General features: G+C 34.7%; 4 protein-coding genes across 4 annotated transcripts; 1 reads left to right on the forward strand and 3 right to left on the reverse strand.

The window, feature by feature from the left end:
• Positions 1 to 50: 50 nt before the first annotated feature.
• BX664DRAFT_264126 (putative DNA polymerase zeta catalytic subunit) lies at positions 51 to 7,074 on the reverse strand (the record flags this gene model as incomplete). Its single annotated transcript, XM_051540801.1, has 18 exons — positions 51 to 358; positions 424 to 579; positions 680 to 762; positions 838 to 1,131; positions 1,187 to 1,524; positions 1,606 to 1,758; positions 1,837 to 1,964; positions 2,044 to 2,159; positions 2,234 to 2,364; positions 2,457 to 2,736; positions 2,842 to 3,040; positions 3,140 to 3,286; positions 3,347 to 3,520; positions 3,634 to 3,748; positions 3,831 to 4,684; positions 5,568 to 6,201; positions 6,334 to 6,792; positions 6,901 to 7,074. The coding sequence occupies 18 exons, from the start codon at positions 7,072 to 7,074 to the stop codon at positions 51 to 53; spliced, it is 4,743 nt and encodes a 1,580-aa protein (XP_051400227.1).
• Positions 7,075 to 7,198: 124 nt separating this feature from the next.
• On the reverse strand, positions 7,199 to 8,281 carry BX664DRAFT_332890 (uncharacterized protein). Its single transcript, XM_051545414.1, has 2 exons — positions 7,364 to 8,281; positions 7,199 to 7,296 (listed from the first exon to the last, which is right to left on the reverse strand). The coding sequence occupies exons 1-2, from the start codon at positions 8,244 to 8,246 to the stop codon at positions 7,238 to 7,240; spliced, it is 942 nt and encodes a 313-aa protein (XP_051400228.1). The 5' UTR covers positions 8,247 to 8,281; the 3' UTR covers positions 7,199 to 7,237.
• Positions 8,282 to 8,695: 414 nt separating this feature from the next.
• Positions 8,696 to 10,701, reverse strand: BX664DRAFT_332892 (uncharacterized protein). Its single transcript, XM_051545415.1, has one exon. The coding sequence runs from the start codon at positions 10,601 to 10,603 to the stop codon at positions 8,924 to 8,926; it is 1,680 nt and encodes a 559-aa protein (XP_051400229.1). The 5' UTR covers positions 10,604 to 10,701; the 3' UTR covers positions 8,696 to 8,923.
• Positions 10,702 to 11,456: 755 nt separating this feature from the next.
• Positions 11,457 to 12,979, forward strand: BX664DRAFT_332893 (uncharacterized protein). Its single transcript, XM_051545416.1, has 2 exons — positions 11,457 to 11,744; positions 11,835 to 12,979. Exons 1-2 carry the CDS (start codon positions 11,532 to 11,534, stop codon positions 12,882 to 12,884), a joined length of 1,263 nt encoding a protein of 420 aa, XP_051400230.1. The 5' UTR covers positions 11,457 to 11,531; the 3' UTR covers positions 12,885 to 12,979.
• The last annotated feature ends 1 nt before the right edge of the window (position 12,980 follows it).

The raw sequence follows: 12,980 nt of genomic DNA on the forward strand, positions 1-12,980 counted from the left end.
AAAATACAAGCATAACTTTATTCATATAAATAAAACTATTTCTACTACTATTATCCTCTTTGTCTAAGATCTTCAATAAGAGAATCATAGCTAGATGATCCATAAACATCATGACAAGCCTTGATACGTTCATATAAAACAGGACAATCCAAAGAATCACAGGGCATATCCATATATCCAGTATTCCCAATCTTCAATTCATTCGAATCATTCGTACTTATAAGATCTGCATTGATCAAACCTGAACAATTCTGACAAATCAATAAGGCGGTTTCCAATCTTTTCTGTGTTTGTCGTTGTCTTGATATCAAGGTGAATACTGTACGAGAAGGTTGATCCAAACAATCAGGGCATATCACTAATATAAGAATATGATGAGTGCTTTTTTTTATAATCAATCATTCCAAAAAAAAATTGTCTTACCTTGATGAGCAAGTCGAGAACAAACAATACAATGACTACTTGCATAATATTGGTCAATACGATTATTACTTTTTTCATTCCATTCCCTAGGTTGAGCCATTGAAAGTGCCATTGCTTTTCTTGATCGAGGCATTTCATCATACCAAGCCTTAACATCTAATTTCAAAGAAAAAAAACAAAAGATTCAATAGTTTAATAGACAAACAAATAATACCCCCCCTTTTTTTTAGTATCATTTTGTTTTTCTTCTTCTTACCAACACCCACTAAATTGAATACTCTTTCCAAAGGAGCAATGATTTGTTTCCGGATATAATAGTCAGCATCCAACCTGAGAGATCTATAAAAATGGATGATAATCATTTTTTTTTTATTTAGAAAAAAAAGATATTTTACTTTTTTTTTATTTTCTTACTTATCGTGTAATAACGTTTCTGGCTTGGTAACTCTATCTTTCAATCTAGCATTTGGACCTTGATTCACCACTACGTAGGGTACTCGTTCTCCATACTGAGGCTCCGACCTAGGATCTTTGGACATTTGTGCATGTGCTACTTGAGCTCCATGAGGTAAGTTACGGTAAGTCCCTAGTCGTACTTCTTTGGCAATGATAAAATCTTGGATGGATACACGGTTAGATAAAATCTTGGTCCATTGTTCATAGAGATACTCCTTAACTTTAGACATATCTTGTGTTTGAAATAAAATCCTACATGAATTGAAATAAATAAGCACAAAAAAAAAAAAAAAAAAAAACCACTTACTTTATACAATATTCCATGATCTTTTGAGTCGCAGCTGTTCCATCACGTCGAACAATTTCTAATCCTTTAGTTTCAAACACAGGATCCACTTCATCTTGATGTTCAAACTTGTTTCCCACATATCTTTTTTTAGCTAATAATAAACTTGGATGATACACCTTTTCAAATTTCAATTTTACCGGAGATGGGTTCATCTTGGTCACTGTAGTGGCAATATCACGTCCAATATCAAAAGCTTCAGATCTTGTTTTTCCAGGAAGAGAGACAAACACACTATCAGTATCACCATAAACGACTTTGGCGCCCCAAGTTGGATTTTCATTAATTAATTTAATTGCCTTGATCAAAAAAAAAAAAAAAAAGTGAGTTGCAATTGCTTTATTTATTTATTCAGTAGAGAAATATCCATTTCTACTTACTCTTTCTAGTGTTTCACGACCTGTTTGTACAATACTATCGGCTACTTCCACACAAGGCATTCGTCCAGAAAAAGAAGCTGATGTATATCCATAAGTGACATTGGCCACATATTTCAATGTCAATTGGCGAGCATTCAATAGTCGTGAGAGTCCCTATTTCATTAAATCAATAAACATTTTTCTTTTGCATAAATCATGCCAACATCTTTTTTTTATTTTGCATTATTTTACCGAATCATCTTTGTAATCCTTCATGGCAGTCTTAACCATCACTCTTGTTTCTAGCAATTCAGTCAACATCTTCGCCAATAAACTTTTTCTGATAGATGGCTTGACAAAAGCAACACCATTAGGAGATACTACCATACAAAAAAAAAAAAAAAAAAGATAATCACTTTCTCATGTTCTTTCATTTCTTTCTATATATATGGGTTTTACCATTCAAATGATCCATTACCGTGCCTAATAATCCGTCTGGCAAATTCAATTCTCCAACACCAAGCTTATTTGATGATTCACCAGGGATTCCAATCTTGCCAACACATGTAGAATAACTATTGAATCAGGTACAAAAAGTAGCAAAGTCAGTCAAATGCAAGAGAACTAAATAGAATTTATTTCATCTTACCAATAGTTGTATGCGATCATGATAGAAGGATATAACGATTGGAAATCCAATACAAGTAATGGACTACTGTAGTACTGGGAGATTGGTTCCATCACTAAAGGTAAGCATTCAATCGCACGTTGTCCAGCGACCTATTTTTTTTTTAAAAAAAAAATTCTTTCTTAATAAGACAAAATAGAATATGAATGTAATAATCATAAAAAGGAAAAGAGGATAACCTTACCTGTTTTCGACTAGGACTAATCATGAGAAAGTTCTCAGGTTTTGCAATACGAAGCATGATAGATTCTACCTTGAATTGAGAACCACGAGTGATCACAGAGTAGAAATCAATACCAAACACACGAGCAGATTCAGATATCTTGTTAATGATTTCTGAAATGTCCAAAAGATCCAGATTCATTTGCACACGATCCAAATAATAGTGAAATAATCGATTCTTCAAGACAGCAGGACCCTTCTTATACCAACTCGTTAATGTAGCATATGAGTAATGCGGTACTCTATAGAACAGAATAAAAATAAAATTAGATTCATACTGATCAAACAAAATACAAAAAAAAAAAAAAAAAAAGATTTGATAATTATATATATATTCTTTTACTGACCTGCGATGAAGTACATTGTAAGCAAGGTTTTCAAATCGGTAACTTGTCAAATTTATTTCAGATCGCATTAATCTCCATACATTCAACATGTGGCGTCCAGTAATTCGAAACACAGATGCTTTTCGATATCCCCAAGGATCTTGAAATATACGTTGAGATTCACAATATACTCTGGCTAATTCGTCCATGAGATTGATATCTACATATATATAAGAAAGGAGGACACAGTTGTTAACAGAATTTGATCAATAGAGTTATACTCTTTTATTATGAATATTTTTTTTTCTTGGTAACTTACTATAGACAAGTGCTCGTTCAATCAAATAACCCCAAGAAGAATTATGTAATTCATACCCAACAAGAATGTCTGGATCATAATGACGTACTTTATCTACCAAAGCCCAAAGTAGATCTTGTTCTTGTGCTACTAGAGTGATATCGATACCTGAAAAAAAAAAAAATGAGAATCAAATCATAATTTCTTTTTAATAATAGATATCCATACCAGAAATACCAATCTTTGTGATATCAAAATTGTCCAAAGAGATAATACCAACATGATAAGAGTCATCGTATCCACTGTTTTTGGAAATATTTTCATCTTCAGTTTTCAAACACCAAAAGATCACTTGTACTTCATTTTGAGAAGGATCGGGCATCATCTTTTCTTTCGTATTAACTATATGAATCAAATAATTAATATATAAAAAAAATATGAATTCACTCTTCTTCTTCTTCTCATTCCTCCCTTCACTCATAGTGGATCATCTTTTTTATTTTTTTTTATCTTACCATGAATTTCTAAACTGAATAGATCAAGGTAATCCCGAATTCTTGTCACCTTTGATTTTGGCTTTGATCCACTGTATTTGAAGTTATAAGTATCATTTCCTGTCGCGCAATCAATCTAGAAATAAAAAAAAAGGGTAATTAAAAATAAAGTTAATATGTATTCTTATTATTATTTATAGTTATTTTAGTAGGCGTACCTGAGTATGATATGTCTTTACTGTTTTCTCTATGCGTCGATTCTTTGCCCAAGCTAATACCTGTTCATATGTAGGAGGTGGGGTGGCTGGAGTCCATAATTTCACTGATGTAGACTGTTGACGCAAATTATTGAAGGAGGGTCTTCCACCATAGGAATGAGCATCAAAAGGTTTCAAATGATCGATTGATTTGGATATGAGCTTGAATTCCTTCGCAGAAAACACTTTTGGTACAGGTGGGACATCGGCAATGTTGCTGTAATAAGGTTCCTGATATGTCATTTTGCTCTCCTTAGGGTCAATGATCGGAGGCCGTAAAGCAAATGTAAAGTATCTTTCGCCGTTGCTGCCACAGTTGTTCTTGTTGTTGTCATGATCGCTTGATTTCCCGTACTTGTTGTCATATGCCTTTTCATCGTACGTCTCAGAGCTTTTAATGTTATTCTTATCCCTTGATTCACATTCAACTATGATGTCGTCATTGGAATTCAATTTATTTAACTCTATCAAGTTGTTGTTGTCATCTTGTTTTGATGCTCCAGAAAATTCTATAGTGTTGTTGTCGTTTTTTACGTCCACATGTCTTCCTGTTGGTGAAATCGGTTGTGGAGGATCTGTCCAAAAAGAGGTGGATTGTTGCCGATCCCGTATTTCGTCGCCAGATCGAGGAGACCACATACCCGTAATTTTCTTGGTAAAGTAGTTTGGCTGATGATGTCCATCACTAGAAGAACTGATTGATGATGATGATGATGATGATATTTGACTTGCTGTCGACGTTTCTCCCTCGATACCATCAGCAACTGATGTTGTTCGATGCTCCGGAACACTCCTTGTCATTGTTGTTGTCGAGACTATGGATGGATGTTTCACAATCTGTAAGGAAGAAGCTGGTATATGAGTGAATATGTTGCTCATATTTGACAATCGAAATTTTGTTTTTTGCTGCCGAATATGTCTCTGGCGTTTATCAACATTGTCATCGTCGTCATTGTCGTCGTTTTCATCGTCATTGGCTCCATCATTTTGAGGAATATTCTTCCGTTTTCTTTTGTGTCCAGCACTACAGAATCATATCAACGTTGCTGATGAATAAATACAGTTTCTTCCTTTTTTTTTTTTTTTTTTTTTTTTTTTTTTAATTCTCTTTTAGTCTTTTTGACTTACAATCGAATGGACGGAGGTAATTCACTGATATTCAAATGACGATTCATAAATAATTCTTCTATATCCACAGAAGTAGAGGAGGGGACTTCAGTTGCTGGATGAGATTGATCACCAAAATCAAGTTGTCGAGGCCTAAGTAAATATATACAAAAAAATGAAAAGTTTTAGCAAGATAAAAGAGACCATACAAAGGAAATTTCACACACCTAATAGGAAAAATATCATCATCTTCTTTCAAATCATCAATATCTTTGTCATAAGCAATATCCACTATCGGTTTTGAAGTATGCGCTCCTTGTTCTGCTTGTTCAACCCATCGTAAAAGTTCGTCATCTATGTAATCGTTGGTTTCATCCAATGAATCTATCGACTTGTCGCTATCATCATGGCTGTCCCCGCCGTTATCATAGTCATGATCTTCCTTCCTTCTTAAATGACCTAGATCGTCATCAATATTGTCGTCATCAAAGAAAGATTGTGATTGTCGTAAATTTTCCATGATGTTTTCGTCTACATTTGGAAGTGTTGATCTTGTAAATGATCGGAATCGAGAGGGCGTTGACATCACACCGTGGCGATAGATAGGAGTCGTTGTTGTAGTAGCAGTATGAGGATATGCTTCAGCTGTGAATACATCATGGTTAATAAAGTGCTTCTGTTGTGATGATGATGATATGGGTATCGTTGATGGCATAGCGTCGGTATGTTCAGTACTTGGAGGAGGAGGTCGTTCTTGTTGTTGTTGTTGTTTTGTAGCAATAAATTGAGAATAGCCCTGTGAGTATAGAGCTTCTACAGCTTGGAAAGCGGTCATGATATCAGGATGATCTTGCTCAGGTTTGTTGTAATTGGATCCACCTTGATGATCTACCATTGTGTTGATTATATTTCGTAGCTTGCTTTCAGTTGACCATTCACGATGCACAGAGTCGCGTTCATCAGACGTTTGTTGCGGCAACGAAGAAAATATGGGTGAAATGCCACGTTCCTGCCGTCGTCGTCGTTCATCTTTCCAAATGAGAGCCAAAGATTTCACCAATTTTTCATCTAGAGAGTCGTCATTTTTGGTTTTTTCTTGATACTTGATTTCTTCATCCAGATCTGCATGTATGTTTCGTTCCGTGATATCCAAGCGATTAATGATCATCATACCAGTAGTATCAATTTCCAATTCACAGTAGCTTGTTCGATCTACATCATCCCACTGCAGAGCTGTAGGTACAGTTTCAGAGGTATATATCATTTGATTACGTTTGTTGGAGGAAGATGTTGTTGTGGACGCTGAGTTGCTGCTACCATGAAGATATAGTGATTTTGCTTGAGACATCATGGGAACCCTAAACTTAGTACCAAGTTTGAGAACGTCTTTTTCAATATCAGGATTGTTATCATCGTTAGTTTCCCTGTTGTCATCATATGTCAAAAGTCGAATCCAATTCATGCCAAAGAGATTGTAATCCATCAAAAATTGTAATTCAAATGAGAGATGTGCTTCATAAGGTTGATAGAAAGTATTCATTACAATGCCATTTTGAAGTATTTCGGTGATACGTTGTTTTTCTGCTGGGTTTGTATAATAGATCTTGAGGAATGTGCTGTATTGTACATGGTACCCATAAAAAGGAATTCCCTTGACAAGTACGATGGCTGCAATATGCTGATCATTACTTCCATGTCGGTCATAACTAAGTCGTATAGCTTTATTGAGAGAAACACCAAACTGATAAATATTTTGCTGAAGTTGTTGTTGATCGACATTGTCCAGAGGATAGGGTACATAAAGATATGGATAGATCTAGAACGAAAAGGAAAAAAAAAAGAATAAACAATGAACTACATGTTTTCTTCATATAACATAAAAACACAATAATAATAACAATTAGGAATTAATGAATCCACTTACTTGATGAATATGTACACATGTTTTCTGACCACCAGGAGTAGAACCAAATATTCTAAGTACAGGAATCTTTTTCAAAGGCCAATCACTAAAAGGACAATAATGAGAATCGTACGGACCTGGCTCGGTCAAATAATGGTCAATGTTGACAATGCGTACGGATATAAAAGGCTGCATAACACATAATGTTCAAAGTAAAGAAAAGAGACGGAAAAAAAAAATGAAAAAATTTGAAATTTTTATTTGAGTTTTGCGGGGTAAAAAAAAAAAAAAGAAAAGAAAAAGAAAAGAAAAAGAAAAAGAAAAGAAAAGAAAAGAAAAGAAAAGAAAAGCTAGACTATTATGTTTTTTTTTCCTTGGATTTCAAATCAAAGTCTAAACCAGCGGATTCACGTACAACTAAACAGGTATAAAAGAAAGAATAAAAAAAATTAAAACATGATTATCCTTGTTTTGAAAAACTTACCACCAACAATTCCAGAGACATCCATATTTGCTTGTCGTTGCTGTAAAGTAGTCAAGCGTTCCTTGAAAGTAGCTGTAATAGGTAGATCGACGTTGGCACTCTTACCGAGATCCAAAATATGACTGGCATCCTTTAAACCTCCATCCAAAGTAAACCTGATATCATCATGATAAGTTTCATCCACCATCCGTGTAGAATAATCAACATAGATAGTATTGGCGAATAAAGTATCGATCAAGGCCTTGACGCTATCTTGTCCCACACCCGTAGCTTCCCCTAATGTCAAACCTTCCGCTATCGATTCAGTCATGGCAAAGACGAAAAAGTTGCCACATAATTTTAGTCGTAATGCCGCACCTGCATCGTTATGTTTGCCAACTTGGATGATCTTGTCGCCAATGACATGTTCAATCAAAGGGAGAACAGTGGGTCTTGCTGTATGATCACCGGATAAAAGAGGAATGAGTGAAGCTGCCTTGGCTCTGGCAGGTGGACCCATGACAGGACAACTAAGATAGTGAACACCAAGAGAAGATGCGAGAGTTAACAAATCCTGGGCCGTTTCAGGGGAGATAGTTGCTTGTTCCACAATGATGGCACCTTGTTTGACCAGACCAGAAGATAAGAGTTGCGTACCAATAATATCTTGTACCGCTTCATCATTGAAAAGACATGAAAAAATCACATCGGCATTGCTGATATCTTTCAAAGAACTGACGGCTTGACTGTGTTGGTTGTAAGTAGACGCAAACTGCTGTGCTTTGCTGAAGTTACGGTTATATACTAATAATGGTGGGTCTCCATTTGTTTTGAGTTTGTTGGCAATGTGATTGGCAATTTCATATCCCATCTTCCCCAAACCAATGTAAGCTACTTGTACCATGATGCTTATATTTAAAAATAAGTGGCGAATATAATATAGAAGAAAGAGATTCAAAAAAAAAAAAAAAAAAAAAAAAAAGATTATCTTTTTTATAAACGAAAATGGAGTGACGGGATTGGATATCCGAACTTTTTAGTAATCCTGCTCAATCAAATTGTTAGTAATCCTGCCGTTGTCCTACAACGCGCCAAATTCAACATAATGACCAAATGATATTGTATTGACGAAGAAACGTAAGTACTTTTGTTAGATTGTATTATTTGTAAAAATAATAAGATAAGAACTGATTTAAAAAGAGTCAATATTATAATAGTAAATTGTCTAAACAAATCATTAATGAACGAGCTCTTATTTGCCAGGAAGCATAAAAAATCGCCATCTCAAATTACATTTTATCCGAGTGTGATACAAAAAAAAAAAAAGAAGAATACTTTATTAAAATATTAAATGATTTGTGAGGGTATATGATATAAATATAAAGATAATGAATATAATATATAATATGTATACATGAATAAATAGTGGATGAAAGGGCGGGAATGGGAAAAGATAAGAAAAAGATATAAATGAGAGACAAGGGCATAAAAAAAACATAAAACCATAAAAAAAAAGTATCATAGAATCATATAGAAGGGGGGCATATAAAGAGTATCAAATAACTGATAGAGGGAAGGATTTCAAAGAACACCTACTCTAGAAGATTTGTTGCCAGTAACCAAACGTTTAAAACTTTTCCAGATTCGACCCACAGTAGTTGTTGGTTGACTACTTTGTAATTCTTCATCTCCAGTCAATTTCGTCGTTCCATCCTTTTGTTGATGTTGTTTTGTATCCTTTGGTGTTGATGATGATGATGATGATGATGCTGAGGAAGATGAACGTCTAAATGATGCAAAGAATGATCGGCGAGGCGCTTTTGTTGTTGTTGTCGTTGCTGTTGCGGATTCTGATGTTGATAATGACGGTGATGATGACGATGATGAGGATAATGCTGCAGATGATACTTCCGGTGTAGATTTAGTTGATGATGATGAAAAGAGATTTTTGAATCCAGATGAGAAAGATGGTTTTGGAATCACAGGTGGTAAAGGAGGTAAAGGAGAATCTTTTCGACTAGGTGAGGATCCAGGTGGTGCAGAAGGTGGTTTTGGTAAATCATCTAATGAAGGGATTGTTGTTGTGGTAGAGGTTTTGTTGGATTTTGATGGCCATAATCGATTGATGGAGAACGTGGATGAAGAAGATTTAGTAGTTGGCGTAGATTGTTTTGGTGACGATCGTTCGTTATATCGCTTTTTCTGTGATGAATTGTTGATCGGGCGTCGTTTTCCAAAGAAAAGATTTTTGGTCGTGTCACCTGATTGGCTGTTCTTGGCAGTATTGATGGCAGTGAGATCGTCAGAATCAAGGTTGGTATTCTTTTTATTTACTTTGGCAGCAATAGCAGATCTTGCAAAATTTGATACAGGTTGCTGATGATTTTGTATAGTACTGTCTGTCGATTGTTGTTGTTGTCGAGAAAAAAATTTGCGTAAGGAGGCGACTGTTCCAGTTTTTGCTTGTAGTCTTGGTAATCGATCTGATAACACGCTTTCAGAGTTGGTATTGATGGTGGCAGCAGAGTTGGAGGAAGATAAAGGCGGATCATCAGACTTGGACATTTGGAACAATGAACGTAGAGAACGAACGGTACCTTGTTGAACTGAACTGATGAATGAAGCTGGACGACTTGAGCAAGTACTTGTTGATACATCATCACGAATAGAGTCTTGAACTGAAGAAGTGCTGGTACGAGCGCTAGATTGGAAGGAACTATGTTGATCAAAAGAGTCTCTAGTGGATCCAGTTTTACTAGTGGTTGTAGATTCCATGGATGGCATTCGACGAGGAGGGGAAATCCGAGCCACATCACGAGGATCAGCTTCAGCGACAGGTAAAAAATGACAATCGTTGTGAAATGGGAAAGCGAGAGGTCGTGGACATGAATATACAAAATCAGGTTGACGAGGAGGTTGATCCAAATATTTCTTCTTTCGATTTCGCTTTTTCTTTGGTCGATTATGTTCTGAATTAGAGTCTAGTGTTGTATCTGTTACAACAGAGGAGGTTGTTGAGGCATGGTCTTCTTCAAACTGATGACTGTGTTCCTTTTGTTGTTCTTGTTGTTGTTGTTGTTGTGGTTGATGATTCTTTTCTACTTGAGGATGAAGTTGAGGTGATGTAGGTGAATTATATCCACTATCAGTACCAGATGCATTAGACGATGTTGACGTTCGTACTAGTTTGGTTTGTTGATTCCGCTGTTTTCGTAAATTAGCATATTGTTCATGCCTTGAACTTGCAGAATGAAAATACATTGGATGTGTAGTAGCCTACTTTTTTTTCACTGTCGTTTTTATACAATTCAATTAAATATCAAAAAGAAGAAATAAATCTGTTATAGAAAAAAAAAAAAAAAGAATATGAAAGGAAAAAGGGAAAAAAGTAAAAAAAAAAAAAAAACTATAAAACTAAAGTGAAAACACGGAGATTGAATTCCATGAAAGTGGTACAGATATTGTTCAAGTTTGTCACACAAATGAAATGGGATGAGGGCAACGATCCAATCCAAATGAGAAAGTGAGAGAAAAAAAAAAAGAGATAAAGATAGAGAGAGAGAGAATAAAAGAGAAAAAGAAAAATCATTTAGTTTGAATGTAAATATACAAACGGAAATAAACTAACAAGTTCTATTATTATTATGAATGATGATGATGATGATCGTTTCTGTACCTGAATATCTTTTTTTTTTTTTATCTTAGATGAACAAAGGTATCATCGATAAACTAAAAAAAAATTACAAAAGTAGAAAGGATATTTTCATCGATTATCCTTTCACGATCATTACATTTGTTGCACACAATTTTTTTTTTATGAGGCACAAAGACCAATACTTTTTTTTTTTTTTTGAACAAACAGAAAGACTAAAAAACTAAAAATAAGTTGTAAGACGGAGCCTAAACATGTAAAATTTTTTGATCAAAAAATTTCGACGTTCCCACTGACCTTGGGGAGGTGAGGTTGTTGTCATGGATTTGCCCAATATAAAAAGAAAATGAGAAATTTTCGCTGCTAATTTTGATACGAGAGGCTGATGATGAGCATGATTCCTTCTTTTTTTTTAAAAAAAAAAAAAATTTAATCAATTGAAATCTTCCTACTAGTCTTCTTTTTTCCTCTTCTTTTTTTTTAATTTTTTTAACATCCTTTTTCTTTCCTCTCTTATTATTTGGAAAACATTCAATCATGTCATCACTTTCAGATTTTTTATCATCATATAATTTACAACAATATTATCCAGCCTTTTTGGAGATTGGTGCCACAGATCAGGATTTACCTCATATTTTACAATTAAATGAACAAGAATTATCTGAAATCTTACCTGTCATACAGATGCTTCCTTTTCATTCAATCAAATTCAAAAAAGCCATACGTGAACATCGACTTTTATCATCTATGGTAAGATCATCCATTTTTATTGACGATAATAATAAAACTGATTCCCTTCTCTGTTTCTTTTTTTTTTCTTTTTTTTTTTCTGAACGTTAGTCGAAAAATAATTTGAATTCAAATAATAATAATGATGATGGTGATGTTGATGTTATTCAATCCTTCAAAAGAACACCTCCTCCTTCACCTCATCATTCTAATCAAGTTGATGATGATCAGCATACGAATGAAAAATTAACTCTTTCACACGCAGTGATCTACGGTAAAAATAGCACAAGGCCATTAACAAGTTATGAAAAGGCGATCAATCGAGCAAGCATTCAACTAGTACGACAAGATACTTCACTGTTGATCCAAAAAGGGAAACTTTTTGACATGGCGAAAAAGAAGTTATTAGACGAGGGTTATCAATATAAACGTGGTAAAAGCCGATCCAAATTAAAAAGCGATAACGATAATACGATGCCAACATCAACTACAACAACGACAACTATTATTACTAATAATAATACATCGATCATTGGAAATACCCAATCTATCAATACGGGACAATTGAAACGTAAGGAACATGCCACAAGACAATCAGAACAAAGACTATGCAAGTTACAAAGTTTACAAACCGAATTGGCCAACATCAAGCAAACCATCCTTCATACTGATGATCTACAAAAAAGAACAGAATTGGAAACAACCAAACGTGAAATTGTCAAGGAAATTGGTCGACTCAAAGCACAAGAACGTAAACATCAATGGTATAAAAGGAAATCTCAATTACGATACCAACAACAACAACAACAACAACAAATTGATGTTCAAAAAAGTACACAAACCATACTTATATCGCCATCCTTGGATGATCATCATCAACTTTCTCCCTTAAATCATCATCATCATAGAATTCTTCCTCTTCCCTCTCCTCCACATACAACACAATCACCACCACAATCGGCATTCATGTCTTGTAGTCCTTCCCCTCCTTTATTACCATCACCATCTTCATCATCTTCGCCTCCTTCCTCTTCTGAGTTTTATTTTCGTCCATTGGTCTCACCAAGTCATCAACAAAGTGATCCACCATCATCCCCTCAGAGTGATACACGTGCCAAAGTGTTGACTGTACGAGATTGTTGTACCTTTGATTCTTCATGATGATCCCTTCCATATGTTTCCATTTCTTTTTCTTCTTTTTTTTTTCTTTCAAACTACTAATAAAAATAAAATATAATCATATTGATGGATGATCGA

The sequence above is a fragment of the Halteromyces radiatus genome (genome assembly GCF_025201355.1).
Source record: "Halteromyces radiatus strain CBS 162.75 chromosome Unknown BX664scaffold_4, whole genome shotgun sequence".
Taxonomy (NCBI): domain Eukaryota; kingdom Fungi; phylum Mucoromycota; class Mucoromycetes; order Mucorales; family Cunninghamellaceae; genus Halteromyces; species Halteromyces radiatus.

What these genes read in the sequence shown, in the direction of transcription:
- BX664DRAFT_332890 (XM_051545414.1), bottom strand. Translation starts at nt 8,246, where the DNA reads ATGGTACAAGTAGCTTACATTGGTTTGGGGAAGATGGGATATGAAATT. An exon ending in TGTCTCTGGAATTGTTGGTG is followed by an intron (nt 7,297 to 7,363) that starts GTAAGTTTTTCA and finishes ATACCTGTTTAG; the next exon opens with TTGTACGTGAATCCGCTGGT.
- BX664DRAFT_332893 (XM_051545416.1), top strand. Translation starts at nt 11,532, where the DNA reads ATGTCATCACTTTCAGATTTTTTATCATCATATAATTTACAACAATAT. An exon ending in ATCGACTTTTATCATCTATG is followed by an intron (nt 11,745 to 11,834) that starts GTAAGATCATCC and finishes TCTGAACGTTAG; the next exon opens with TCGAAAAATAATTTGAATTC.
- BX664DRAFT_332892 (XM_051545415.1), bottom strand. Translation starts at nt 10,603, where the DNA reads ATGTATTTTCATTCTGCAAGTTCAAGGCATGAACAATATGCTAATTTA.